The sequence below is a fragment of the Bos indicus x Bos taurus genome, chromosome 5, assembly GCF_003369695.1.
Source record: "Bos indicus x Bos taurus breed Angus x Brahman F1 hybrid chromosome 5, Bos_hybrid_MaternalHap_v2.0, whole genome shotgun sequence".
Taxonomy (NCBI): Eukaryota; Metazoa; Chordata; class Mammalia; order Artiodactyla; family Bovidae; genus Bos; species Bos indicus x Bos taurus.
Window position 1 is genome coordinate 48,746,499 of NC_040080.1, and position 27,050 is coordinate 48,773,548.

At 46.6% G+C, this 27,050-nt stretch overlaps 2 protein-coding genes across 4 annotated transcripts in view; one reads left to right on the forward strand and one right to left on the reverse strand.

The window, feature by feature from the left end:
* Nucleotides 1-27,050, forward strand: part of SYN3 (synapsin III) — a 491,622-nt gene that overhangs the window by 127,883 nt on the left and 336,689 nt on the right. For all 3 annotated transcript variants that reach the window (XM_027541855.1, XM_027541857.1, XM_027541856.1), the window contains exons 5-6: nucleotides 18,120-18,276; nucleotides 20,073-20,162. In XM_027541855.1, coding sequence (XP_027397656.1) covers nucleotides 18,120-18,276; nucleotides 20,073-20,162 — 247 coding nt within the window. The remainder of the gene's footprint in view (nucleotides 1-18,119; nucleotides 18,277-20,072; nucleotides 20,163-27,050) is intronic.
* Nucleotides 22,284-27,050, reverse strand: part of TIMP3 (TIMP metallopeptidase inhibitor 3) — a 60,196-nt gene continuing 55,429 nt past the window's right edge. The window contains exon 5 of the mRNA XM_027541861.1: nucleotides 22,284-26,179. Within this exon, the coding sequence (XP_027397662.1) occupies nucleotides 25,982-26,179 (198 nt within the window). The 3' untranslated portion in view covers nucleotides 22,284-25,981. The remainder of the gene's footprint in view (nucleotides 26,180-27,050) is intronic.

The following is a 27,050-nucleotide window of genomic DNA, read 5'->3' on the forward strand; positions in this document are numbered from 1 at the left end:
GGAGTAAGTGTCTTTTAATTTCATGGCTGCAGTCACCATCTGTAGTGATTTTGGAGGTCAGAAAAATAAAGTATGACACTGTTTCCACTGTTTCCCCATCTATTTGCCGTGAAGTGATGGGACCAGATGCCATGATCTTAGTTTTCCAAATGTTGAGCTTTAGGCCAACTTTTTCACTTTCATCAAGAGGCTGTTTACTTCCTCTTCAATTTCTGCCATAAGGGTGGTGTCATCTGCATATCTGAGGTTATTGATATTTCTCCTGGCAATCTTGATTCCAGCTTGTGCTTCCTCCAGCCCAGCGTTTCTCATGATGTACTCTGCATATAAGTTAAATAAGCAGGGTGACAATATACAGCCTCGACATACTCCTTTTCCTATTTGGAACCAGTCTGTTGTTCCATGTCCAGTTCTAATTGTTGCTTCCTGACCTGCATATAGGTTTCTCAAGAGGCAGGTCAGGTGGTCTGGTATTCCCATCTCTTTCAGAATTTTCCACAGTTTATTGTGATCCACACAGTCAAAGGCTTTGGCATAGTCAATACAGCAGAAATAGATGTTTTTCTGGAACTCTCTTGCTTTTTCCATGATCCAGCGGATGTTGGCAATTTGATCTAGGATCATACAGCTGTTAAATGTTGGAACCAGGACTTCAAACAAAGTCCATGTCCTAAACAATTTACTAATTAACTTCTGGGGCTATTGAAAGGATTAAATACGTTCATGTATGCTTAACTGGTATTGGCTTTAACCAGTGGTCCCCAAACAGTAGTCCGCACATCAGCAATGCTAGATATTTGTTAGAAGTGGTACTTAAATTCTTAGAAACGTTTCCCAGGTTTAGATAAACCTGGTTTTACATGTTGATATGTTCCTTGGTTGACATGAATATAAGCATTTATGCTGGTGGGACTTCGCTTATATCAGCTGAGAATAAGTCCATACCAGCTGAACCTTGAGGAAAGATACCTAAGTATTGTAGATGTACTTCCCTCCTTGCTTTCTTGTCCAACAGGTATTTATGGACTCAGCAGGAATTATCCTGTGATCTATCAATGATGTCCTACATGGACCTAATGGGTACCAAGACCCTACCATTCCCGCGCTGGCTGTGTGATCTGTGCATGCCAACACTGGCTAAGTAATTTCTCCTCCCAACACAGTTGCTTCTTAGGAAAGAGATCTCAAACTCCTTCCTTCCTAGATAACAGATGCTTAGTAATGTTCTTTCACGTAGTAGATGCTCAGTAATGTCTCTTGATGATGAAGTCATCGCAGTTCACCTGCTGACAGCTGTCTTTTTAGCAAAAAGCACCTAACAGAAGCTCCAACTGTTAAAATCACCTGGAAAGCTTCTAAAAACTCCAGCCTGGGGCCAATTATATCAGAATATCCAGGGGTAGGAGAAGAAGGGGAAGGATTAGGTGTGAGTAGTTTTGCAAGCTCCCCAGGTGATTTCAAGATGCAGCCACGATGGAGAACCCCTGAGCCAGAGTGAAGACGCCACATTGCAGAGTGTTCACCTGATGCACACCAGATCAGCAGAGGGCCACAGGTGGAGACCCGGTGGGGAAAGCCCAGATAGGCTGCCTCAAAAGCTGCCCTCCACTTCTTAGATTAGGCCTGTGAGCCAAGCTGGAAGCAGCCAGAATCCTGTCTTAAGAAGTTCCTGTGCACAATGGAAGGTGCAGCTGGAAGCACTTATGCTGGAAACCCTGACTGGGTAATAGTCCTGAAAGTATTGCCATATGTCTCCAGCAGGGAGGGCAGGGCCCACGCTTGTCCCTCCACCCCCTACAGCTTCCCTTCCACCAGCAGCTCGGTCATCACCCCTGGGAGCCCCCAGTGTAGCTTCATCAAATGATTTTGTGGAGCATCTAGACTTTCCTTGCAGGAAGCCGGGCCCTGGAAATGCAGGTAAAAATCCAACATCACCCCAGTGGAGTTCACAGCCTAGAAGGAGAAATGAGCAGTGAATCAACAACTAGAATGGGACGTGATAAGTGTCAGGATGGAGAAAAGCACAGAAAGATAATAATAATGTGATTGATTGTGTGGGAGCTTTGGGGAGGAGGTTTGAGGGGCCTCCAGCAGTCTTCTGAGGAGAAGTTGTAGAAACATTGAGGCTTTTTTTTTTCCTTTTGAAATATTCATATATATTTTTTTAAGTTTGCAATAATTTTAAGCATAAAGTTGAACATACAAATTTAAAAAATATTAATATTTTGCCATATTTACTTCAGATCCTTTAAGAAAACAGTTCTAAACTATTTCAAGCATAGTAGAAGTTGAGAGAATGATATAACAAACACCCATGTATTGAGGTGGTCTGGTGAGAGGCCAGGCTTCAGGGCTCTGCAGTGGGACATTGGAGAGGTGACTTAACCCTTTTGTTTCTTTGTCTTATTAAAACAAAAAAACTACCTCTACAGGTAATTGTCAGGATTAATTAAGGTAAAGCTCTTTAAAAGACAAAAGTTCCTCACACACACTATGTGCTTAATAAACATTAACTATTGTTATTTATGTGCTCATGACCCTGCTTGTCAAATCCACATTCTGCTGCATTTGTTTTATAAAGTGGGCTTCCCATGCAGTGCTAGTGGTAAAGAACCTGCCTGCCAATGCAGGAGATAAAGGAGATGCAGGTTCCATCCCGGGGTTGGGAAGATCCCCTGGAGGAGGGCATGGCAACTCAGTCCAGTATTCTTGCCTGGAGAATCCCCTGGACAGAGCAGGCTGGAGGGCTACAGTCCATGGGGTCACAATGAGTTGGACATCATATCGTAGCTGTTTTTAAAGACCCTTCTGTGCACACTTCCCTGTTCTAACTGCTAAGGAAGAATAAAGGTTAGCTAGGAGGTCAACGTCGAAACGTCCACTGCAGGATACAGGGCAGGGGAGAGCCTGACTTCTGAGAAAACCCTCCAGTGTGGTCAGAAAGGAAGGTGATGGAAGGAGGCAGGAGAGGTGCTGGGTGTGTCAGCGGGGGCCGGGATGAGCCCATTTCCCTCCAGAGAGGACCCACCCAACTCTTTTCTCTCTCTCAGGAAACCCCTGGGGTCCCTTTTAATGGCTCCTTTCAAAAAAACACATGGGTAAGTAACCTCACCCATGCTTGCTCCTCAGCCTGGAAAATTCCACCCTGTACAGACTAGCTTTAAGAGAAGAGAGTCCCAGGGGAGCTGCAGGAAGGGGGCTTAGGTGCCCTAAGTACCCTGGAGGCAGGAAATGAGTGAGTGAGGGCTGTAGCCGGGCCTGAAGCACTCAGCCCCCCTTGGCCCCAAGTCTGTTTCAGTGAACAGTTAGCTTGGGGTAGAACTCCATGGGAACTATGCCCCCTAGCCTTACCAGTTGGACACTTTTGCTGCCTGAGCTGATGGAACCCCCTGACCTGTTGAGTAGTTAGCCTGATCAGAGGCACACATGGGGTTCATCAGGCACAGACATTTGTGGACAGGGCTTGGGGACAAGTGTGTACTCGCACCCAGTCTCAGTTGGAAATGTGCTCTCCCGTCACTCCTCAGCAACACCATCATTTTTTATCTAACAATGGGCTTTCCTCCCTGCCCCCCTCCCCTGTGCATCTCCGGCATCCGCTCCAACCCTGCTGAGGAACAGCTGCTTGGAGGCCCGTCTCTCATCAGCTGCCTTATCTCCCTGATGAATAATGTTCCCCTTCCCGCAGAGGCAGCCTGGCAGGAGGCCCACCCCCAGGGAGAAGCAGGCTGCTGACAGGCCCTGGAGCCCAGGCAGCTGTCAAAGAGTGGGGTGCTCCCCTGGGCCCTCAGATGGTAGGGACTGAATCCCTGCCTCATAGAGCCATGCCACCCGAGGTTCCACGACCATGGAGAGCTGCACCTCACCAACCCAGCCATTCTAAGCACACCTCACACCATTTTGATGCAGTAACCAGTCTGGGTGCCAAGGAGACAGGTCCATGGGTCCTGCTCCACAAGGGTAGGGACTGCTTATGGGAAATGTGATTTGTACTTAATAGTACAGAGTTCTGTGTTTCATAGTTCTGTGACCAAGAGAGTGCATTGAACCTCTCCAGGTCTCCCTTTTTCCCATCTGCAAAATGGGCTAATAATAGTGCTGTGTAGATGCTGTGGTTCTCTGAGACCCCCTTTGCCAGCTAGTGTACCAGTCCCAACGCTGTGAGTGCCATGGTAACAGATATACCTCTGGTCTTCTCCAGAGCCTTTGGCTTAAGGTATTAGCATCCCTGAGGCATCTGAAAGGCTATCTCCTTCTGCCACCCTCCCTCTCCCTCTCCCATCAGCCACGTTGGTAACTGACTAATGCTGGGGACACAGAAGGTGAACCTCTTTTCTCAAGATGGGATAACTCCATGGGACTGTGCTCCAGAAATCTCTACAAATCAGGCCAAGACTAGACCTTAGCCATGACTACATCCATCCTCAGCCCTTTCCCCTTCCTGTCCTACTTCTCTCACCCACTTACCCACTCAAGAGCACCTTCTTCCTCCTCCATGGATCATAGGCTTTGGAAGACTGTTTCAGGAACCACTTCTAGGGGACCCAACCCAAGACAAGTACCCACTTCACAGGAGCTCTGTGTGAGGATTCAATAAGATAAAGCTTAAAAATCCCTGTGTGGGTGCCTGCCACTCAGCAAGTACCAAATAGCCAGGGATTCTGATTCTTATAAACTACTGCTATGTGACAGGATGTCACAAGGGAACTCGGGCAGATACGCCAGAGAGGTGGGTGTTGAAAGCCTCAGTTCCAAGACTGGAGTTGGACGCAGGGCCCTAGGAGGTCATGTAGCCAAACTGTCCTTTACAGTGAGGAAACTGAGGCCCAGAGAGGAGAAGCTGAGGTGTCGGAGGCCCACAGCAAGTCGGTAGCAGAGCTGGTACTAGGCTGCGCCACGCTTCCCACCCCTTGCCCTCCCACTCACCCCCCTTGCTCTTTTGGTGTCTTGAGATGCTGTGTCCCTGCTAGTTGTTGAAGTGCTGCTGACTTTAGATGGGCCAGGACCCTGGGAAGGGAAGTTGGAGCACACTCCCAATTCCACACACATGGCCCTGAACACCTACTAGTACTGGACACCTGCCGGGCGCTCAGAGTCTTGGCATTACATACGGACATACCACCTCCTCGTCATTCAGAGATCTCACTGTTTTTAAAGTGTGCGTGTGTGTGTGTGTTGTTTAACGTTTATCCCAGGAAGTAAATAATACCAGCCTATTCTACAAGGAACATTTTATTGACAGAGCTTTGAAAGAACAGTAAGAGCAGATAGATGGGAAAGAACATTCCTGGACTCACTTTTTATCATATTAAATAAGAAGGATGTACTTAACTTTCATAATAGTCTCTCTCAATAGCCTGCTGTCCTTGTTTTCCCCAAGTATGTGTTGGATTACAAAGGTGAGACAGATTGTGGCTTCTGGATATAGCTGGAGTCCTGTGGGGTTGAAGTATAGAGTGCATATTATTATCCATGTGACCAACCCAGGCTTCCCTGGTGGCTCAGCAATAAAGAATCTGCTGCAATAGAACCAAATATTCACTATTAATTCATTTAAAAAAAATTCCTGGGGAAATTTTAATTGTCAACTTTTGCTTAGATATAAGAAGCAAATGTAAATATGAATATCAAAATCTGTTAAACTTAGAGAAAATTATGTACTGCAATAATAGTAAAGGTTCTTAAATAAAAACTGTGATATACTTAAAAAAAAAAAAAAAAAAAGAATCTGCCTGCAATGCAGGAAACCTGGGTTCTATCCCTGAGTCGGGAAGATCCCCTGGAGGAGGGCACAGCAACCCACTCCAGTATTCTTGCCTGGAGAATTCCATGGACAGAGGAGCCTGGTGGGTTGCAGTCCATGTGGTCGTAAAGAGTTGTACACAACTGAAAGACTGAGCATACACGTCCATGTGACCAGAGATGACCACAGTGGAACTGGAGAAGTAGACTTTTTAAAATCAAACCAGACTCAGGATTCTGTGTTGGTGATACGGCAATTGGGCTTGAATCTGCACACAGGAGACAGCATCTAAAACCAGGAGAGCAACATACTCAGATGTGTGTCCCATAAAAAATGTCTCTGGGCAATGTGGAGAAGAGATTTGAAAGGCGGGGTAAGAACCCTGCCCCCAGATAGAGGCAGTGTTGGACAGGTGAAGAGTTAACTAGGAGACCACAACCTGTGAGCAGTTAGGAGATGCTGTGTGAGGAGTTTCCATGTGAGCCGAACCCCCTGAAGGTATGGGAATGGAGGATGGGGAGAAATCATGAGGAGGTAGGATTTGAATTGGAATTTTTGAGGGGCAGTTTCCTAAGCATGGGCTTCCCTTGTGACTCAGCTGTTAAAGAATCTGCCTGCAATGCGGGAGACCTGGGTTTGGTCCCTGGGTTGGGAAGATCCCCTGGAGAAGGGAAAGGCTACCCACTGCAGTATTCTGGCCTGGAGAATTCCATGTACCGTATGGTCTATGGGGTCACAAAGAGTCAGACACAACTGAGCAACTTTCACTTTCACGTGGGCTTCTCTGGTGGTTCAGATGGTAAAGAATCTGCCTGCAATGCAGGAGACACTAGTTTGATCTCTGCATTGGGAGGATCCCCTGAAGAAGGAAATGGCAACCCACTCCAGTATTTTTGCCTGGGAAATTCCATAAACAGAGGAGCCTGGTGGGCTCCAGTCCATGGGGTCACAGAGTCAGACATGACTGAGCAAGTAACACACTTCCTAGGCATAGGAAGTTGCATGGACAGAGCACAGTATGAATGGATGGAAGATGAGCGTGGGGGCAGCAGGGCCATGGACCTTGGTGTAAGGACATTCTAGGAGCAAGGAGGAGATGGAGCTAAAAGGAAGCCCAGGCCACTTTCTGTAGAGCACTGAGCCGCCAGGGAAGAAGTAGGAACTCCTGCCTGTGGGCAGTGAGGCTGCCAGGGGTTTGAACAGCAGAGTGGCAGGAGGGAACCATTATTTCAAGATTAGTGCAGGAGTGGAATGTAGATGAGGGTGGTGGTGGAAGAGAGGACCCCTCCTCCCCAAGTTGGAGACCATACACTACTAGCTTTCAGGTCACATGTCTTATCTAGAAAACTTTGGTCTGCACATAGAATGTGGCCCCATGTTTTTTAAAATGAAAGATTTTACAAAAAAAGACTTCACATAAAAGGCAGGTTTCTGGCTTCATTTGAAAACCAGAGGATTTGCTAAGACTGACCCAGTATTTCCATGTGACCACCATATGCTGGAGTTGGGTCACAGTTGTCCTCCATAGGTGGAGCCTTGAGTCTCATTGGAGTTTTCCCCATAGCAGTTCTGCTTTATTTATTTTTGGTGTGTGATTAAAAAAAAATTTTTTTTTTTTTTTTGATGAGCCATCAGCCTTTAAGTTACTGAGAATTTCTTATAAATATCTAGAATTGGACTTCTTTAGAAAGTCATTAGGGCCACCTGGGACCTTGTTCCTAGGTGGGCTTAGCAGCTAGAGCAAAAGCTGTTTTCTATTTTCACCAGTGCCCACTTCCCCCAGCTCTTCACAGAGGCCTGCGTTAGCTGCCGTCTGTCATAAAGATTGTGTTCTCCTACAGGAAGATGAAACGTTTCTAGTGTTTAAGTCGTTATCGAAAGTGGGAAAATGAAAGAGTAAGGGGCATGCATGCTTCTAAAAAGAAGGAAGAAAAGTTATGACCAACCCAGACAGCATATTAAAAAGCAGAGACGTTACTTTGCCAACAAAGGTCCATCTACTCAAAGCTGTGGTTTTTACAGCAGTCATGTATGGATGTGAGTTGGACTATAAAAAAGCTGATTGTAGAAGAATTGATGCTTTTGAACTGTGGTGTTGGAGGAGACTCTTGAGAGTCCCTTGGTCTGCAAGGCGATCCAACCAGTATATTGGTGTTTTTTTTCTTTTTCCAACCAATATATTCTAAAGGAGGTCAGTCCTTAATATTTATTGGAAGGACTGATGCTGAAGCTGAAACTCCAATACTTTGGCCACCTGATGAGAAGAGCTGACTCTTTGGAAAAGACCCTGATTCTGGGAAAGATTGAAGGTGGGAGGAGAAGGGGATGACAGAAGATGAGCTGGTTGGATGGCATCACCGTCACGATGGACATGAGTTTGAGTGAACTCCGGGAATTGGTGATGGACAGGGAGGCCTGGCGTACTGCAGTCCATGGAGTCACAAAGAGTCGGACACGACTGAGTGACTGAACTGAGCTGGACTGAACTGATGCTTCTAGAAAAGGTTGGAGAGAGCGTTGTAGAAATGAAGACTGTTGCTGCGTTTAATTTCAAAGAGAGTGTCTGTTAGAAGAAGACCACTAAGGACACTGCTAGCAAAGTCGGCTCACTCTCCTGGCCTGATGTTACCTGCTTGGGCTCTGCTGGCATTTAGCTTGAGAATCCCTGGGACAGAGACCATGAGGTCACATCACACTTGGCTTTCAACAGTCTGGATTCTGAGCTTCAAAGAGGAGTGAGAGGAGGAACTTGTGACTGGGATTAGGAGATAAGGAAGTGTGTTGAGGTGTGGTGAGATGTCCTGAGCCTAAGGCAATGGGAGGGAAAACCAGAGTGAGAGAGGGGAGCTGGGTACAGGAAAACACCCTAGACACTTCGGGAGTGGGGAGCGGCTCCTTACGTGGGGGGTCAGAGAGAAGACTCACAGATGACTTCAGGGTGATAGACCCTGGGTTGCTGTGGGCCTGGGGGTACTTTGACAGAAGTCAGGAGATCCTCAAAGGGGGAGCCTGATGACTTCGGGTCCAGGAAGGGTGAATTTGAGGTTATAAGGATGATGCTGGTGGCACACTGGTTATGCACATCAACTTGAAGCGCTCCGGTCCATGTGGAACTTGTTCTTACTGTGCTTAATCTCCCAGTGCCTTAGTTTCTTTTTAAAAATTATTCCTTCTCTACTTTTATTTTGGACTTCCCTGGTGGCTCAGACGGTAAAGCGTATGTATGTCTACAATGCAGGAGACCCGGGTTCGATCCCTGGGTTGGGAAGATCCCCTGGAGAAGGAAATGGCAACCCACTCCAGTACTATTTCCTGGAAAATCCCATGGACAGAGGAGCCTGGTAAGCTACAGTCCATGGGGTCGCAAAGAGTGGGACGCAACTGAGCGACTTCACTTTACTTTTATTTGTATTTATTTTTAATTAAAATATAGTTGACTTACAATATTACATCCGTTTTAGATAAAGAACTCAGTGATTTGATATTTTTATGAATTAGTGATGATTTCTTGAAAAATAAGATTATTGATAGTCTCCTTCTTATAGGATCATTGTGTGGATTAAAAAGAACATAATTTTTTTAAAAAGAACATAATTAAAAGCCTACAACTGACTCCTGGGACAGAGGAGGTGCTCTATAAATCTGAGTCATTTCCACTATTGCCTGTGAGGACAAGGTGGGTGAACCAACTGAATAGAGGTGATTTTCCAGGGCAGGGAACCAACCTTGTGCCTTGGAAAAGAGCCAATCAGGGTAGAAGAAACAGTGAGGAGCCGGGAGGGAACAGCTGTGAAGCAAGGGGAGAGCATCTTCAGTGCAGGGCAGATGGTAATCCCGCTGCAGAGGACCAGGGTGAATTTGTCCCCAGAGAACTCTTGGCAATGCCTAGAGACATTTCTAGTTGTCACTGCTGGGCCTGGGGGTGCTATTGCATCTATTGGGTAGAGGCCAGGGATGGTCCCAACACCCTACAATGCATAGGACGGCCTCCCACAACGAAGAATCATCCAAGTCCAAGGTCAATAGTGCAGAGAGTGGGAAACCCTTCTCCAGAGCCAACAGCTTCCAGGTTTGACTCATGGTTCCAACAACAACAGCTATGGGACCTCGGCAAGTTCCTTAACCACTGTGTGCCTCAGTTTTCTTATCTGGAAAATGGAGATGAAAATAACAGCTCCTTGAATGAGTCAAGATATATGGAGGGCTTAGAATAGAGGCTCACTGAACATTAGCTGTGATCAGAAATCAGGGAAAGGGAGGGCATAGCAGAATGCATTTGATCTTGGAGTTTGGCTTTTAGGAATGACCTCAGTGTGAGTTCACTAAGGTGGAAAGGGGAGTGGCAGCTGGATGCAGAGGGTGGTGGAGATGGGTACGTGGGAACTGGGGCTGTAGGCACATACTGTAGCAATGGGAAAGAGTGGAGGCGCGGCTAGTTATGGCTGCCAGCCCTAGTGAAGGGGATTGTTTTACCTTCAGTTACTTGTTTATGCCAACTAAAATTTTGGTTAATGTCCAAACCATGGTATAACAAAAATGGAAATTTTCAAAACAAAATTACCTGTAGCCTCACCACCTTAACAAATGAGCAATGTTCCATCTTCCCTCCAGTCTTGTCATGTCTATGGTGCTTTAGTCATAACACAGATTCTCTTTTCTATTGTTTTATGTCTGGTGAAATGGTCCCATAAGCATTTTCCATAATGTTACATCATTGTTACATTTATCATTTTTTTCCAAAAATGAAGATAAACCTCATTGTTTTTTCATAGTTGTAAAAATGCTTTGTACTCTTTTTTTTTTTAATATACAGATAGTACAAAAAAGTCTGAAGAGAATGTAAACCCCCCCCATTTCCCATCCCACCCTTCAGAGATAGCCAGCTTAGTGCTTTTGCTGAACATCCTTCCAAATAAATCTCCATACACTTATCTATGTGTTGATTTGTTAACTCTTTTACATAAAGTTCCGTAAGCATTACTTAACTGTCATTCATTTTCAGCCTTGAAGCAAAGGTTTTCTTATTGTTGGAGTCAGGGTTGTTTTTTCGGGAAGTGAGGAGGGGGCTGTGGATGGATATGCAGAAGAAGAAAGAAAGCCAGGAAGCTGCTAGAAAAAGGAAATACTGCGGGTGTGCAGAGTATTTGTTTCCTGAGGCTGCTATAACTAAGTGCCAGAGGCTGGGCAGCTTACACAACAGAAGTTTATTCTCTCCTGGTTCTGAAGCCAGGAAGTCTGCAATCAAGGTGTCAGCAGGGCCATGCTCCCTCTCAATCATCTAGCTGAGGATCCATTCCTGTGTCTTCCTCATTTCTCGTGGTTGCCAGCAATCCTTGACATTCCTTGCCATGTTGGCAGCAATCCTTGACATTCCTTGATGTGTCGACTCATCGCTCTAATCTTTGGTTCTATCGTCACATGGCGTTCTCCTCTTCCTCTCTCTGTCTGCATCTAGATTGACCTTCTCTTATAAAGATCTAGGCATTGGGTTAGGCACTCTACTCCAGTATGACTGCACCTTAACTTGATTAAATCTGCTAAGACCTGTTTCCAAATCAGGTCACACAGCCAGGAACAGGGCTCAGGACTTCGATGTATCTTTTGGGGGCTTACAGTTCAACCCATAATATGTGGGATCCTCAGGGTGATGGAGAAGAAGGATGGAGCAAGGGTGGAGTCACAAGAACTTCTCTGAAATGAAAAGGAGAAGAGACTGAGATAAAGAGACCGATATTCTGATGCTTAGAAGGGAGACGAGGAAGTCTCCTTCCTCCAGCAACTCATGTCTATGTTTTATTAATCTCCTAGTAGTTTACAAAGAGAGCCCCGAGACTCAGAGAGAGCCTGGTTGTGTGTAAGCGCCGCCGGGCTTCCCCCTGCCGCCGTCGCGCCATGTGGCTGGCGGCTGCCATGTGGGCCCCGCCAACCCCACTGCGGCCTCCTGCTGTCCGCTCCTCGCCAGATTGCTGGTCGGCCACCACCTCGTTTCTCTTCCGCCTGGACTAATTTCTTGCAGTCCTCCGGCTGGCGGGAAGCATCGCGAATTCCTAAAGCCCTTCCGTATGGCCCAGTCAAGGCTCTGCATCTGCCTAGCACACACGTCTCCTCTGTTCTGCCCTGGCTGCGCAGTACTGGTCCATAGCCTTCAGGAGCGTGCATTCCCCTTTGCTTTTCCTCAGGACTCCTGTTACGGCTGGTGTGCTCAGTTCTCTTGGTTTCCTTCCCATAGATTTGGTACCTGAGGGGGTATTTTCAGAGGTGGAGGGGGATGGGGAAGGAGTGTGAGAAATGGGAGAAGTTCGGAGGACACCTGAAGTTTCTGCTGGTGGGTACAGATATCAAAAGCCCAGAGCCTTCCCAGCCACGGCTGGAGTCACGTCTGGCTTTGATGGGTCAACATGTGACCAAAGTTAGCAACACTGTCCCTTAGTCAGCCTGGGTCTTTCAGAAAAGTGACTGACAAAATAGCAGTCAGGTGGCTGAGAATAACGAGGCTTCTGCATATTAACTTAGGCCCCAGGTAAAGCCCAGTCAAAATCTTTTCTGGCCACTGCAGGCTTCTGCATATTGAGGGAATTATTAAGCTTCTCCAGTGATGAAAAGTGACTCAGCCTTTGGCCCCCCACTTCTTGACACTGCCTGGAGCACCTGGTAATCTCACAGCAATGCATCACCTGTCCCGTCTCTACCATTTAATTGTATGTTGTCCTTGATTTACTCTCTAGCATCGAATGCCGCTTCTGAGAAAAGACCTGGGGTCAGAAACCCATATAACATAGCTCATTTTAAGTCTAAGGAATAAGAAAACCCAGGTACAGCCTCTAGCCAGGATGTGCCAGCTTGTGTGGGACTGAAGGAGGCCTTCTTGCTCAGGCATGAAAGACACAGGACATGTGCCCAGAGGGCCTGTGGAAGCAGAAGAGCGGGAAGGGGTTCACGAGAGTCGTTGGGAATGTTCACCCAACCATATCTCTTGCCACCACCTCATTAGACTTTATACCCCTGCCATGTAACCAATTACAGACTTTGCCACTTCCTCCCAATACCAGTCAGAGCAATAGTGAGGGCAAGCACCAGACCCAATTTAAACCAGTGTAGGCAAAATAGAATACTTAACAGCTCAAGTGGGAAGATCCCCTCATAGCTCAGTTGGTACAGAATGTGCTTGCAATGCAGGAGACTCGGGTTCGATCCCTGGGTCAGGAAGATCCCCTGGAGAAGAAAATGGCAACCCACTCCAGTATTCTTGCCTAGAGAATCCTATGGATAGAGGAGCCTGGAAGGCTACATGAGGTCACAAGAGTTGGACATGACTTAGTGACTAGACCACCACCAATAGCACGGGTAACTCAGAAGATAAGGGTGGCTCCAGTGTCAGGCTCGAGGATTCAGGGGCTCAGTGAGGCGGACAGGCTTGGTCTCCCTGTTACAGGTGGGGTCCTTTCATGGAGCAGGAAAACGCTGTCTGTCAGCCCAGGTGATGTCACTCAAGCTTAGCTGGCCACTCAAGGAGGATTGTGACAACCCTTTTGACATCAGCAATGCAATCCTTAGACCAGTTACTGCCGAGAGGAAGCCAGTTCTCTGATTGGAGAGAATTTTATTATGGAGTCTATTTCCCCCCAAAAGAGAAGGATACTGAGCAAATAAAACCGATCACAGACCACTATCTTCTCACTTCAGGGATCCCTGAATTCAGTTGCAGGTGCTGTTCCCTCCACCTGGAAACCCTTAAAATCCTGTCCATGTGACAAACCCCTACCTTCCTTTCTTGACCCGAGCCCTCCGGCACACACGCATCCACACCCTCCCCAGGGAGAGTTGGACCACCTTAGTGTTTTGTATTTGCCTCTGTTGTTTCACTCACTCACTTTTTCATTTGTTCTTTTAGCAAATCCGTATCCTTTAGCATTGCACCCACCTCCTCTCGGACTGTAAGTCTTGTGAAAGCAGGAATGATGTCCCAGTCATCCTAGGATTTCCAGCCTCTACAGTGGTGCTTGGCCCACTGTCAGGTCCTGAAACTGCTGACTACATCCTTGGATGGTGGGGTGACATGCAGGATGTGGCTATTCCCTGACTGGACAGAGAACCTTGGGTGCTGGGTGTGGAGGGAGGAACTGCATGCTGGTGTCTCTAATTTTTCACCTTCCATGCAAATCCCAGGCTGTGTGGAAGACAGTGTGCATTCTGTGCAGCAGACAATGGCAGAATTTGAACTGTGACACATGCTTGATTTGCTCTGATACAGTACTCATGGAGAATGTTTATTTCTCACATATTGTGTCTGAAGATCTTAAGCAGTCATGGGGTCCAACTTGCATGTCCTAGGGTTAAAAATTTCTTGGTGATGCTAACGTACCTCCAGGAACACAGGACTCATTGTAAGGCAGTCGACTGGCTATTAGGGTCCACGTGTTAATTTCCTGGCTACTTTGGCCATCAATCCTATTTCTCTTCTCTAGGACCACAATGAAAGAGACCGTTCGTTCCTTTTTCTACTTTGCATTCACTCATTCTTTCATAATAGTAGTCTTAGTCACTCAGTTGTGTCCGACTCTTTGCAACCCTGTTGACTGTATTTGCCAGGCTCCTCGGTCCACTGAATTCTCCAGGCAAGAACACTGAAGTGGGTTGCCTTGCCCTCCTGCAGGGGATCTTCCCAACCCAGGGATCCAAGCCAGGTCTTCCTCACTGTGGGATTCTTTACCGCTCCGCCACCTGGGAGGCCCTCCTCCTTTCATGTGTTCGAGCGTTCATTAGCTTCATCATTCGTTTAAAACTACTGGTAAGGACCTGGGCAGGTCCCCTGTTCTCATTGAGCTGACATCTTTAGAGGGGAGAGACAGACAATAAACAACTAAATATGTAAACCGGAGAAATACAGTTGTCGTAAGAGCTGTGAGGAAAATAGGGCAATATGAGCATTGAAGATTTCAGTAGAGCTAACAGGAAAGGTGTCCTTCAGGAAATGAATTTAAGCCAATAAGTGACAAGAATGAGGCAGCCACACACCATTTGGGAAAAGAGCCTCCAGGAAAAGAAATTAAAGGGAGGAGCAGTTGTCAGTGTGGTTTTGGTGAAGGTGCTGCTGCTGCTAAGTCACTTCAGTCATGTCCGACTCTTTATGACCATGTGGACCATAGCCCTCCAGGCCCCTCTGCTCATGGGATTCTCCAGGCAAGAATACTGGAGTGGGTTGCCGTGCCCTCCTCCAGGGCATCTTCCTGACCCAGGGATCAAACCCACCACTCTTACACCTCCTAAATTGGCAGGCAGATTCTTTATCACTTGCGCCAGCTGGGACGCCCTTGGTGGAGGTGAGGGAGGAGTAAAGTAGAAATGAGATGAAGAGGCAGGCAGGGGCTTCGCAGCCGAGGTAAGGAGGTGAGCATTTGTCATCAGAAAGACGGAAGCCTTCTGAGGGTTTTGAGCATGGAGCTGATGTATAATTTTAAAAGAGCACTTGGAATATGGAAGCTTGAGGTAGATTCTCAAATCCTGGAAGACAAAGTGGAGGTTGCTACGACTTTATTTCAAAGAGTAAGAGAGATGTGGTTTAGAGGTGAGTTCTAGGTGCTCTAGAGAGACAGCACCGTAATATCCGGGACTAGAGTTGGAGCATCCTGAGACAAGGCATCAGAATGTGGCCATTGGAAGACTTTTACTTCCTCCCAGAGCAGAGTGGAGACCCCAGAGTGAGGCACCGAGTATGCCAGCACCGTCGTGTGGGAAGGAAACTACACTGCTGGGAAGAGGGCGTGTCGCGCTGTCGGAACCGCGGCCCCAAGGGACCCTCGGAGCTTCAAAGCAGAGAGCAAAATCAAAAGGGAAAGACTCGGGGAATGGAGAATGTGTTCATATATTTTGTTAAGATTCACAGTCATAAATAAAAAGACAACCGACTAGTAAAAACATTACCGCACATGACAGATGAAGGCACCGTCAGAGCTCATGTCAATGAGGAAACAGGGAGACCCCGTTATTTTTTCCAGTGAGGAAAGATGTGAGAAGACTTCTACAGTAAAGAAAGTACATATGGTTATTAAAAGTATTCAATCTTACTAAAATCATAAAAATGCAAACTGAAACAGAAATGGGGTGCAGGGTATATTTGATAATGGTTTATCAAATTGAAAAATGTATTTTGTAAAAACTGCTGAACTGGTGAGGCTGCAGTGAGACAGACACTGGCACATGCCCTGGTGTTGGGAACATTTAAAAAGGGGTGGTTTTCTGAGCACCTTTAAAAAAGTTCATACCCTTTCACCCAACAGTTCCATTTAGACATTATCTTAAAGAAATAATTTTAAATGAGGTCAATTTGTGTGCAAAGATGTGCATGTGTGAAATATTGGAAAGATGCTACTTGATAATAATAGATGATTGGTTGGCTTAATAGTATATCCATTCAGTGCACTATCAGGAAGCCATTATAAATGATACTTCTGAAGATATTTTGATAGGGAAAATATAATATGTGAAAAACAGAAAAATCATAATTAATAGAAAACATAAAATCAATTATGAGTATGAATGCATATTATATACATAAAATAGATTATTGAGTCATAATGTACACATAAGAAAACACAAATAATATGTGCTTATTATTCTAAAGTTTATTAGAATTTTCTCTGTGTTGAGAATTGCAGGTAATTTTGTTTCTGTTCTCCAAGGGTGGTTTGGGTTTTTTTTTGTTTTTTTATTTGCACAATGAGCATATATTATTTTTAAAATCAGATAAAAGTAGAAAGTGTTTATAAGTCAGTGCTCCCTTTGGTCATCAGATCCCTGTTAGAGACACCGTGTCACCCCTCCTTCCGTGTCTGTTGCTGTGAGATACTGCAGAGTGCAGGGCCAAGGATGGGGCGGCAGGAGGAAATGAGGGACGTGGTACAGCCTCCTCCTGAGCCGTGGTGTTGCCGGGTGACCTGGGACACGTCACTGCCTGGCTATAGGGCTCCGTTTCCCGGTCTGTAACATGCATTGGTGGAACTTGTTCACCTCTAAGGATGCAGCAGGGGTGTAGGCATAGCAGCTCCAAGGTTCTAGCCAACACCAACCCTAACCACAGTCACATCACTGACTGTTTCTGTGAGTAAATGCCACCCACACTCAGATGTCACCGTCCACATGGCCACCTTCAGGATCAGTTACAGCTTAGCCAGGGACACCCTTGCCCTTTTCTTTGGGAATGGGATGTGATGTTGATGTACATCATTCATTCCTTCAACATGTTCTTGTAATGACCCTGATCCTGGGGGCAGGCACCATAAGGCCCAAGCTCAGAGCAATTCAAAAAGTGTCTTTCCTGGGGGCAAGTCTTTTCCCTTTGAGAGTTATTTTAATTTATATTTGAATTATTTTAAAGAACTACAGTGTATTTGAAGCTAAGTGTCTGTGTGTGGATGAGTCAGAGGGATCACACCATTTTAAGTGTAAACCACCTACCTACTGTGAGTCTTGATTTTCTCTGGACTTAGAAGTGAGGAATCCAGGAGCAGGTGGATCCTTGGCAGTGTGAATGAAACACTGTGAATCTACCTGGATCCTTGTGACAGAGGGTAGAGCATGTGGACTTGGAGTCAGATGACCTGTGTTCAAACGTGGCTCTCCTGCTTCCCAGCTTTGTGATTTGGGGAAGTTCACACCGTCTCTGACTTGCAATGTGTTCCCATCTATAAATTGGAGAAATAGTGCTGACCTTACTCTGGTCTGCTTGTGAGCTTCAGTCAGGATCTTATCTCCAGAGGGACCTGGCAGAGCCTGGCATGTTCTCAAGCCATGGCATCACTACTCTTGCTGCTTTCCAGAGGTTGCCACTTGAAAGGGACAAGAAGCGTTGAAGACGCACTAGAAGGAAACTGCACTGCACCATCATTGTGATCCAGGGCCATGAGGCTGTACAGCTCCGGCCCTGCCATTTACCTGCAGTGTGTCTTTGTGAGCAAGTGACCTGGTCTTCCTGAGCCTCTGGTGCTCGTCTGTGAGATGGAATTGACAGCAGCAGCATCCACATCCCACGGCAATAGTGAGGACTGAGTAACTTGTGTATCCGCCATAGTGCCTAGTAAAACCACAGTATGTTCACTGAATTGTTTGATATGTTTTTTTTTTCCATTTGCCAACTAAATACTTGTTCAGTATAAAAAATCTAGAAAACAACCTTAAAAAGAAATAAAGTGTGAGTTGTTTTCAGTCCTTTTACTTTGCAGTTGCTGTGTGTTTGCATCTGGTCTTCCTCATCCCCACCCCCCCACCCTGTCCCCATTCTGAACGGAGGTGCCATCCCCAGCAGGCTTTGGCTTGGTGTCCTGATTGTCCCGTCAGCCCATCAAGTATGTAACACTGCTGTTGGTCCCTCTCTTGGCAGATCCTTCAAGCCGGACTTCATCCTTGTCCGCCAGCACGCCTACAGCATGGCCCTGGGCGAAGACTACCGCAGCCTGGTCATCGGCCTCCAGTATGGAGGGCTGCCTGCCGTCAACTCCCTCTACTCTGTCTACAATTTCTGCAGCAAGCCCTGGGTGGTAGGTGCAGGGCCAACCTGACTCAGAAGGAAGGGGGAAGCAGGGACTGGCCTCCTGGCCCTGAAATGGACCCATTCCCCAGCAGGGAGGCTCAGTAATGAAGGGAGTCTTTTATTTAAAGCAACCGAATAAACAACTTGGATCCCAAACCCCTTCCTGTAGTTATTACCTAACAGATGTTTTATAGCATGGGAGAAGGCAATGGCACCCCACTCCAGTACTCTTGCCTGGAAAATCCCATGGACGGAGGAGCCTGGTAGGCTGGAATCCATGGGGTTGCTAAGAGCCAGACGTGACTGAGCGACTTCACTTTCACTTTTCTCTTTCATGCATTGGAGAAGGAAATGGCAACCCACTCCAGTATTCTTGCCTGGAGAATGCCAGGGATGGCGGAGCCTGGTGGGCTACCGTCTGTGGGGTCGCACAGAGTCGGAACACGACTGAAGCGACTTAGCAGCAGCAGCAGCAGCATGGTACAATGTTACGTTATAATATTGTCAGTGGTAAGAGGGGGACCCTACTGCTCTCACTCTTTGAGCATGGTGACAACAAGGTCTCTGCAGAACTGGCACTCAGGATTTATTGAATGCACGTATGCATTCATTTAGTAGGTATGGATAGTCTTTAACCATTGTTACTATGGCCTTGGTCTCCTTCTCGTTCTTCCCTGACTAAGCTTTTAGGCCTACAACATCCCCGGAAGGGTCCTCAGCGGTATTAGTTCACCATCCTTTTTTTCCCACATAGTCTTGGTGATGGTAGCAAGTACAATTCATTAGTACTAACTGCACTATGTTGAGCCCTTCATATGCATATTATATTTAATCTTAAAACCACCGTGATGAGTAGGTATTTCTAGTATCTCCATTGGACAGAAGAGGAAATTGAGACTTATGTCGCTAGTAGTAAATAGTGAAGCTGGACATTCTCCAAAACTCTTACTTGATTATGGAATTGCTCTCCTGCTCTGGACGTCAGTTTGCTTATCTGTAGAATGAGGGACCCTCCCTCATTTCTCATATTTCTGAGGTCCCTCAAGCCTATTAAACTGACAGCATGTTGCACCACAACGGCAGGCTGCAGCCCAAGAATCTTCCAGTCCTGGCATGATGCAGAGAGTTCCTGTTGTCTGTTCTTCCCATGTGAGCTCTCAGTATTGAGTTTACCCCAAAGTCAGTTTGGCACAAGACTTAGCTCCTCTTCCAGCCACTAGACATCCACATTAGGCCTTACGCTGCACCTGATTCCTTCTTTCTGATCAGAGTCTACCTTACTCTTCCCTGTTTTAGTTCACTGACAGCTCCCTTTGCCTGATGGGTGAATTCCCAGCTCTTTGTCCGCTGAGCATCTCTAGCACACAGCTGTCTCAATGCACACTGGAATGCCCTTCCTCCTTCTCTTATATAATCTGCTTCTGAAGTCATCCTTACCTCTCTTACAGGTCCCACAAGCCCCTCACTTCCCTCCAGCAAGATGTTATTATCTCAGCCATCTGCCCACAGGCTGTCTTTCCTCCAGACCTGGTCTCATGTGTTCAGTGTGTTGCCCCTGAACACATAGAGCTGTGTGTGCTGTCGAGCTCAGTGCTGGGCACAGAATGAGCTCCCAGGGCTGCTGAGCAAGGTGGATGACGGAGGAGACTGAGGACGAATGTCCAGTCCAGGACTCTGGCCTTTATCCTGTGGGCAGGGAGCAGCTACTGGAGCAGATAGGTGCTTGAGGCCTGGGATCCGGTGGGATATTTCTCCATACCAGGTAGCAGTGGGTGACCAATATTCTGTCATATTCTATCCTAGTTCTCTCAGCTCATTAAGATCTTCCATTCCCTGGGTCCTGAGAAGTTCCCGCTTGTGGAGCAAACATTTTTCCCCAATCACAAGCCAATGGTGAGTACCTTTTTTCACTCTTACCATTTTTGTGTTATGGAATAAATACAGATGTCCATGTACTCAGTCCGTTTGAATGGAGGAGGTGGGCATGGGGGCTGCTCCCTGACCACCTAGGCTGTAAGGAAGAGCTGTGACATCCTGTGGGAACACCTGGCTTTCCAGGGGAAGAGTCAGGTCTCCAGGTGAAATTTCAGGTGGTAGAGTAAATGACAAAGATACACAGCATTCCGTGGGACCCTGGGAATCTTCAGCAAATCGGGACAACTTGAGCTGGCAGTTGGAAACAAAGGTGAAAGATGTTTCTAAGGTAGAATGTTATTTCATGTGAGCCCTGTGCAGGACTTGGTTTCAACTCTTATTTTAATAAAAGCAGTGATATTTTTGTTTCCATTAATCATCAAAGGGCAGTTTGCTCGTGCATCCTCTCTGCACTCAAACTTTTGAATATACCCAAGGTTGTTGCTGGGAAGTGGTTGGAGTTTAGCTTGGAATATGTTGGATAGCCTCCCATTTGGAGGGTGGGAAAGGTGAACGTCTTTTTGGGTGTGAGGTGAGGGGCTCTCCATCCCGCGGCCAGAAGAAGTTAGATGGAAGAGTTCTGGGATGCTGGAAAGAGCCCGTGACATGCCTGCTGTCATGGTCAGTGGTCCTGTTAAACTTGTCAAAGGAATGCAGGGCCATGGCCCCATGCATGCCTTGCAAAGAACACAAGTCGTGGGGCACAAGATGGTTAATAGGGTCCCAACAGTCTGCTTTTAGTCCCAAGTTTAGGCAACTGAGCTTCCAAGTCCTATTTGAAGACACTGATAGGTGTCTCCAAGTGGGGGGACAGTCTAAGCAGGCAAAAATGTTTCTCATTGATTATCTTTCCCTTGTATCTGATCTAGTGAGGTGTCATACCAGCCAGGGTGTGCTGGTTGGAATAAGAAGGGGGCATGTTCCAACAAAGTGAGAAACAGTGAAGAAAATTCAGGATTTATCCTCAAACCAGCCTGAGTTTGAATCCCAGTTCTGCCTGCTTACTAGGCTTTGGATCTCTGTGAGTCTCAGCTTCCTTGGTAGAAAACCATGTATGACAGTGGAACCACTTCATTGGGTTGTTGAGATTTAACACGATCATGTGTACAGGGTACTGTGCTTGGTATACAACGCTGCTGCTGCTGCCAAGTCACTTAAGTCGTGTCCAACTCTGTTCAACCCCCATAGATGGCAGCCCACCAGGCTCCCCTGTCCCTGGGATTCTCCAGGCAAGAACACTGGAGTGGGTTGCCATTTCCTTCTCCAATGCATGAAAGTGAAAAGTGAAAGTGAAGTCGCTCATTCATGTCTGACTCCTAGAGACCCCATGGACTCTAGCCTACCAGGCTCCTCCGTCCATGGGATTTTTCCAGGCAAGAGTACTGGAGTGGGGTGCCATTGCCTTCTCAGTCGCATACAATAGGTGCTCAAAATAGAGTAGTTTTAAAATTGGGGCAAAGCCATACCTTGAAACATTGTCAACAGTGGGATAATATTTGGGTGAAGGGTTTGCCGCCAACCCAGCCCATTGAGGGTGACAGGCCCAGCTGTAAGTTCTGAGTGGGGCCGGGGCGGTAGGGGGGAGGGTGTTGCACGGCTGTAGTGAGTTCCTGGCATTCCCAACTAGGCCAAGTCATACTTGAAATTCCAGGCAGGCATTTGGCATCAAGGACTGCTGTTTGATCCTCCCTCTCCGACTTCCACTAGGTTGAGATTCTAAGAAAGAAAATAGGCAAGGCTAAGTCAGGGCTCCAGTAGCAGCAGCAAGTCAGGGCTCCAGTCTGGGAATACCCGAACCACTATCAGGTAATTAGATGTTGATCCAGATTCCGTAGAACTGGGACGAACCCTGGTCGTAGAATTAGAGAGGAAGGTCAGGGCTGGATTAGCCGCCGCAGGAAGTCTAGGATGCCTCTCCTGAAAATGCTCCCGCCTGGGGAAAGGGCTGGGGCAGGTGGGTCCATACTGTGGAACTGAATGGAGGGTAGGGACTATTCACAGGCCAGGGGCCAAAGCAGGCAGGACCTGACTTCTGAGAGCCTCTGTGGTCGCCATAACCCCCAACGGCGGTCAGGACACAAAGAAGCAGGAGACTGCAGGTATGTGATAGAAATAAAACCACTTTACTGTTTAGAATAAAGGACACACTATAAAAAGTGAACATTATGCAACATTACAAGACAATATACATTCTCGGAATATAAAATTCATAAATAACATGGAGGAAAACTGTAAACAGTGCTACAAAATTTAGCAACAAATACATTCCTTCCAGACAGGGTTTTCTCTAGTTGATTTCTCTCCATCACTTCTGGCTCTCAGGACAGCAGACCGGCTAAGGAGGAAGGAGGGTGGTGCCTGGGAGAATTTATGAAGCCCCTCCCCTCGGACCGTGAGCCCTTCTCGTGCCTCCCAGGAGCCCATTTGGAAGCTGTTTATATCCGTCTCCCCAGCACGCGCCCACTGTGTTTTGTTTTTGCTGTCAGAATTTTTAAAGTGTTTTTCTTGTGTAAAACTATTTTAGTGATATTTTTACTTTCACAGCCAGGAGCCAAACGCTTGGGTGTCATTTTTGGTTAACTCATGTTGCTGGTCAGTGAACACATGATGAAGGACAGAGGCAGGAGAGGGTGTTGTCTCTTGGGGACCACGGTTTCTCTGAGACAGCTGTTCCAATAAGTCATTTTTTTTAATTGCTCAAGAACCTTCATTTTTTTGTATGAAAAATGGTGCTCATGGGCTGTAGCCTGATTGCCATTATGTGTCTGGGGCTGTGCAAGGGTAAAAAGCACAGGAGTCTCCCAGTGCTGGCCAGATGGAGCACTGGCCTGAGAGGCGAGAGCCTAGGTGTGGTGCCTCCTGCATAGGGAGGCAGAAGAGATGGCCAGCGGAGGCCAAGACATCTCAGAATCACAGGTCCCACGGCCCTGGATTTTTAGGTGAAATCATGGCTTCTCAATGGGTTGGACAAATGGACTAGAGGGAAAAAGGAATGGGAATGACTAGCAGAGCGCCCAGGGCCAGTTGATAACAGGGCAAGGATGTGAACGTACTTGCTATTTTTTCTCTTCTCCTTCATAGTCCAGAAAGCACTAGGATGCCAACGGGGAAGAGTCTAGAGGGCTCTCCAGTGCTCGTTGCTTCTAGTTCCCCCATTTACCAATCTAGCTGCCTGCACAGTAGAAGTCTTTACCCTCCATTCCACTGTAGAATTTGATTCAGAAAAATGGTGGCATGTGGGTTTTGTTTTCTTCTTTTCTCTTAAACACAGTGTACACATATTACAGCCTACACATGACATAAGATTTAGCAAAATAAAACGTTCATGAAATGAATGAAATACGGAAGTGTCTCAGCTACATAAATGACTTTAAATTATACAGTAAGTGAACAGGTGAAATAAACAAAGCTATAGCTTATAGAAAGCTCAAAAACCGCCCTCTGACATCACTTTGCAAAGGACCCTTCTTTGCTCAGGACCTGCTGTTCTCCTCACCAGGGCCTGGCAGATGGGACTGTGGTTCCACCAACTTTTCAGAGGGAAGCTTCAGGTGATTTGGGCTCAGGCCTCACCTCAAGTCTCTCTTTGTGTGAGTGGAGGTGACCCCACCAGGGACCAAGAATAGCCAGATGCCTCATGGAGTCACACTGATGTCCAGTTGTGGGAGGGCACCTGTGCAGATCGGGTTAGGGCTTCCACCTTGTAGGACTTTGAAGTTCAAATTAAGAAAATCTTAAAACACCAAGTCTGGGGCTTACCCCTTAAAAACCACTGGCCTGCTGAACTCAGCTCCTTCTGCTTATGCTGCCCCACTGAGAGCAAAGTCTCCTGTTTCCTGCATGCCAAATGTCCCCACCACAAGGTGAAAGGTACTAGGTAATGAGACCAGTCTGGAGGAAATCAGATGCCTTGACTGCCTTCTCGCTCTGAGGTTCTGCCAAACACCTTGCCTGGGCATTTGTGTTTGTGAGCGAGACATTACATTGTGTTGTCTGCTGCTTTTTTTTCTCCCGTTTAAATTGGCAGCTCTGTTTCCTAAAGTGGAATGAACTGAAGATACAAATACTAATAGAGTACAAATACCCATAATCTGAAAAAAAGAGACAGAGCCATCATGTTAAATGTAACCATCCTACCATCCTCAATTCTGTAAAATATACATTATCACCTACTCTTGGCATCTCACTTTCAACACTAAAACTTAAAATAATTTTATGTAATCAGAGAATTTATATTATAGTTTTATTTCAAAAAACACAACAAAAACCCTACAGCTGTTTGCAAAGTCAGGTTTTCCCAGTGACCACCACTTTTAATTCTATGAGGTGAGGGCCTTAGGATGTGTCATTCACTCGCCAGTAAGCTATAGGAAAAGGAGCAAGTTGTCCCCAAACCCAGAAAATGTGGCCATCTAACCAAGGCAGATACTGCAGCTTTCCTTCCTGTGCCCAGGCCCAGACCCACACTAACTCGCATCTCCCATCTGAGCCAGCCAGTAAAGGCAGTTAAATGAAGGCCCCAAACATGAAGCAGGAGAAAAGGAGGACAGAGGTCAGATGACCCCAATTAGAGGGATGCTGAGGGTGCTCAGAAATTCAAATTTTAATTAAAATGAAAAAAAAAAAAGATCAACTTGGAATGTCATGATTTTCTTCAAACAAGCAACAACAACAAAATAGAAGAGATTAAGCTATTGGCATATTTAACAGCATTGAACAGAATTCTGTGTCCTGTAAAAAAAAAAAAAATTAGCTTATGTCCCCATGTGGGTATATGTAAATGTGTATGCAAACACACCCCCCTAGGTGAACTAAAATGCTAGTTTGGAAATAATATCCTCTACCCAAATCTACTTGTTCTCTATCTGTGGATAGTGTACGGTGTTCGTATTTCTCCGATTTATATAAAGGCAAGCTCCTGGCCAGATCTACCAAAGACGTTTCCAGGAGGAAATCTTGTGGGCAGTGAGAAGAGGAAAGACATTCATCTTAGTCTCTCACCTGAGCTTTTGTCTAAGGCACATTGCCTCCTGACCTCAGGCAGATATTTAAGTCTTCATCAACTAAGAAAATTCTGTTATTCTGGCCTGGCTGCTTGCTCCAGACTCAGAAACATCTGGTCAACCCAAGCATCGGTGGGCTGGGGGAGCTGTGTGTGTGCTGCATCATCCAGACCCTCTTGCAGTTTCTTCCTTCCCTCCCTCAGTCTCATGTGCAGACACAGACAGACACAGTCTGGTAAGGACATGCAGTAGCATCTCCTCGGTGTATAACATCTTCTGCGTACCTTGAGTCTATCTGCTGGCTGCCCTTGACTGATTTGAAACAGTTGGCTTTTCAGCAGCTTCCTTGTCTGTGTCCTTTACGTACTGAGGAAGAGGGTAGAGAAGGGCAAAGGAAGGAGAGTCTGGGAGATGGTGAGATGGGGAAGAAGAAAGAAGGGTAGATATTACAATGCCCTAATCGGGTAGTTTTTCAATTTTTGTTTTCCTAAAAAAATATAGATTATATCATCACGAAGAAGAAGAGTACCCACTCCTCATTCTTTCTGGCATGACACCAAAAATTTCCAGGTGGAAATGGGTGATGTCAAACACCAAAAAGAAAGGGAGGGGTGGGGCCAGGAGGATGGTTCCAAATAAACTCCATATGACAGCATAGATTTTCCTCTAAGTGTTCGAAGTGCTAAATTTGCAAGAAAACAGGCACTAATTTCATTGTCATCATCTGAGAAGAGTTAGTGTCCAAGGGAAGCTCAGTGGGAAGGGAGGGAAGTGAGGTGGGGCCGGGTCTGATGCTCAGGGGTCTGTGGCATTGATGATGCTTTTGTCCGGGGGTGCCCATCCTCGGTACCAGCTACAGTAGCCACCCTTCTGCCGGATGCAAGCGTAGTGTTTGGACTGGTAGCCAGGGTAGCCGAAATTGGAGAGCATGTCGGTCCAGAGACACTCGTTCTTGGAGGTTACAAAGCAAGGCAGGTAGTAGCAGGATTTGATCTGCAGTGAGATAAAAGCCAAAGGTTGGTGGGCTCTGCCAGGGTGGACTTAGGCCTGATGTGAGATCTCTGTGGTGGAGCCCAGCCACATCCCTCCCTTAGTGAGGACAATATAAATAACACTCACCAATATTTATTGAGCACCTACTATGTACCAGACATTCTGCTAAGTGCTTCCATCTTATTCTTTAATTCTCATAACTGATTTATCTCCCTTTTACAAACAATAGAGCCTCAGAGAGGTTAAGTAACTTGCCCCAAGTCACACAGCCAGAAAGTGGTAGAATTAGATATTTGGGAGAGCTTTTCCTCTCAAGTGGTAACAGGCAAGCATGGGAGTTCTTAACAATTGTAGGGAACTGAGAAATCAAAAAGATTAAAGCATAAAAATGTAGAGTCCAGCTGCCGTAGGCTGGAAATCAGACAGTGAGCTGTGTGACTTAGGCCTAGCTACTCTCTGGGCCTTTTGCAGATGTTTCCTCATCTGCAAAATAGGGATAATTAAAACTATACTAGTAGTAATCACTGTTGTCACAATTTTGCAGAGTTGTCATGAGAATTAATTGAGAGACTGGCCCAACTGCCTCCTATAGCAGCAAGGCTGTGGGCCCTAACTCTGTGCTTGGGTCAAGAAGTTGGGCCAGGTTGAAGAGTGACCTTCTGAAGCAAGTGGTATCTGCAGTCCTGTACCAGTTAAGCCGCCTTGGGTGGGGGCCACCAGTGAGTCAGCTGCCTAAGCAAGCCCACTTGGGACTTGGCAGGACTTGCCATTAAGGATCCTGTACCTTCTACAACCTTGAGTCACAGTGCGGAGCGGGGGGTCAAGAATGCTGAAGAGCCCTCATGCCCCAGCAGCTGCCAAGTGGGCAGCA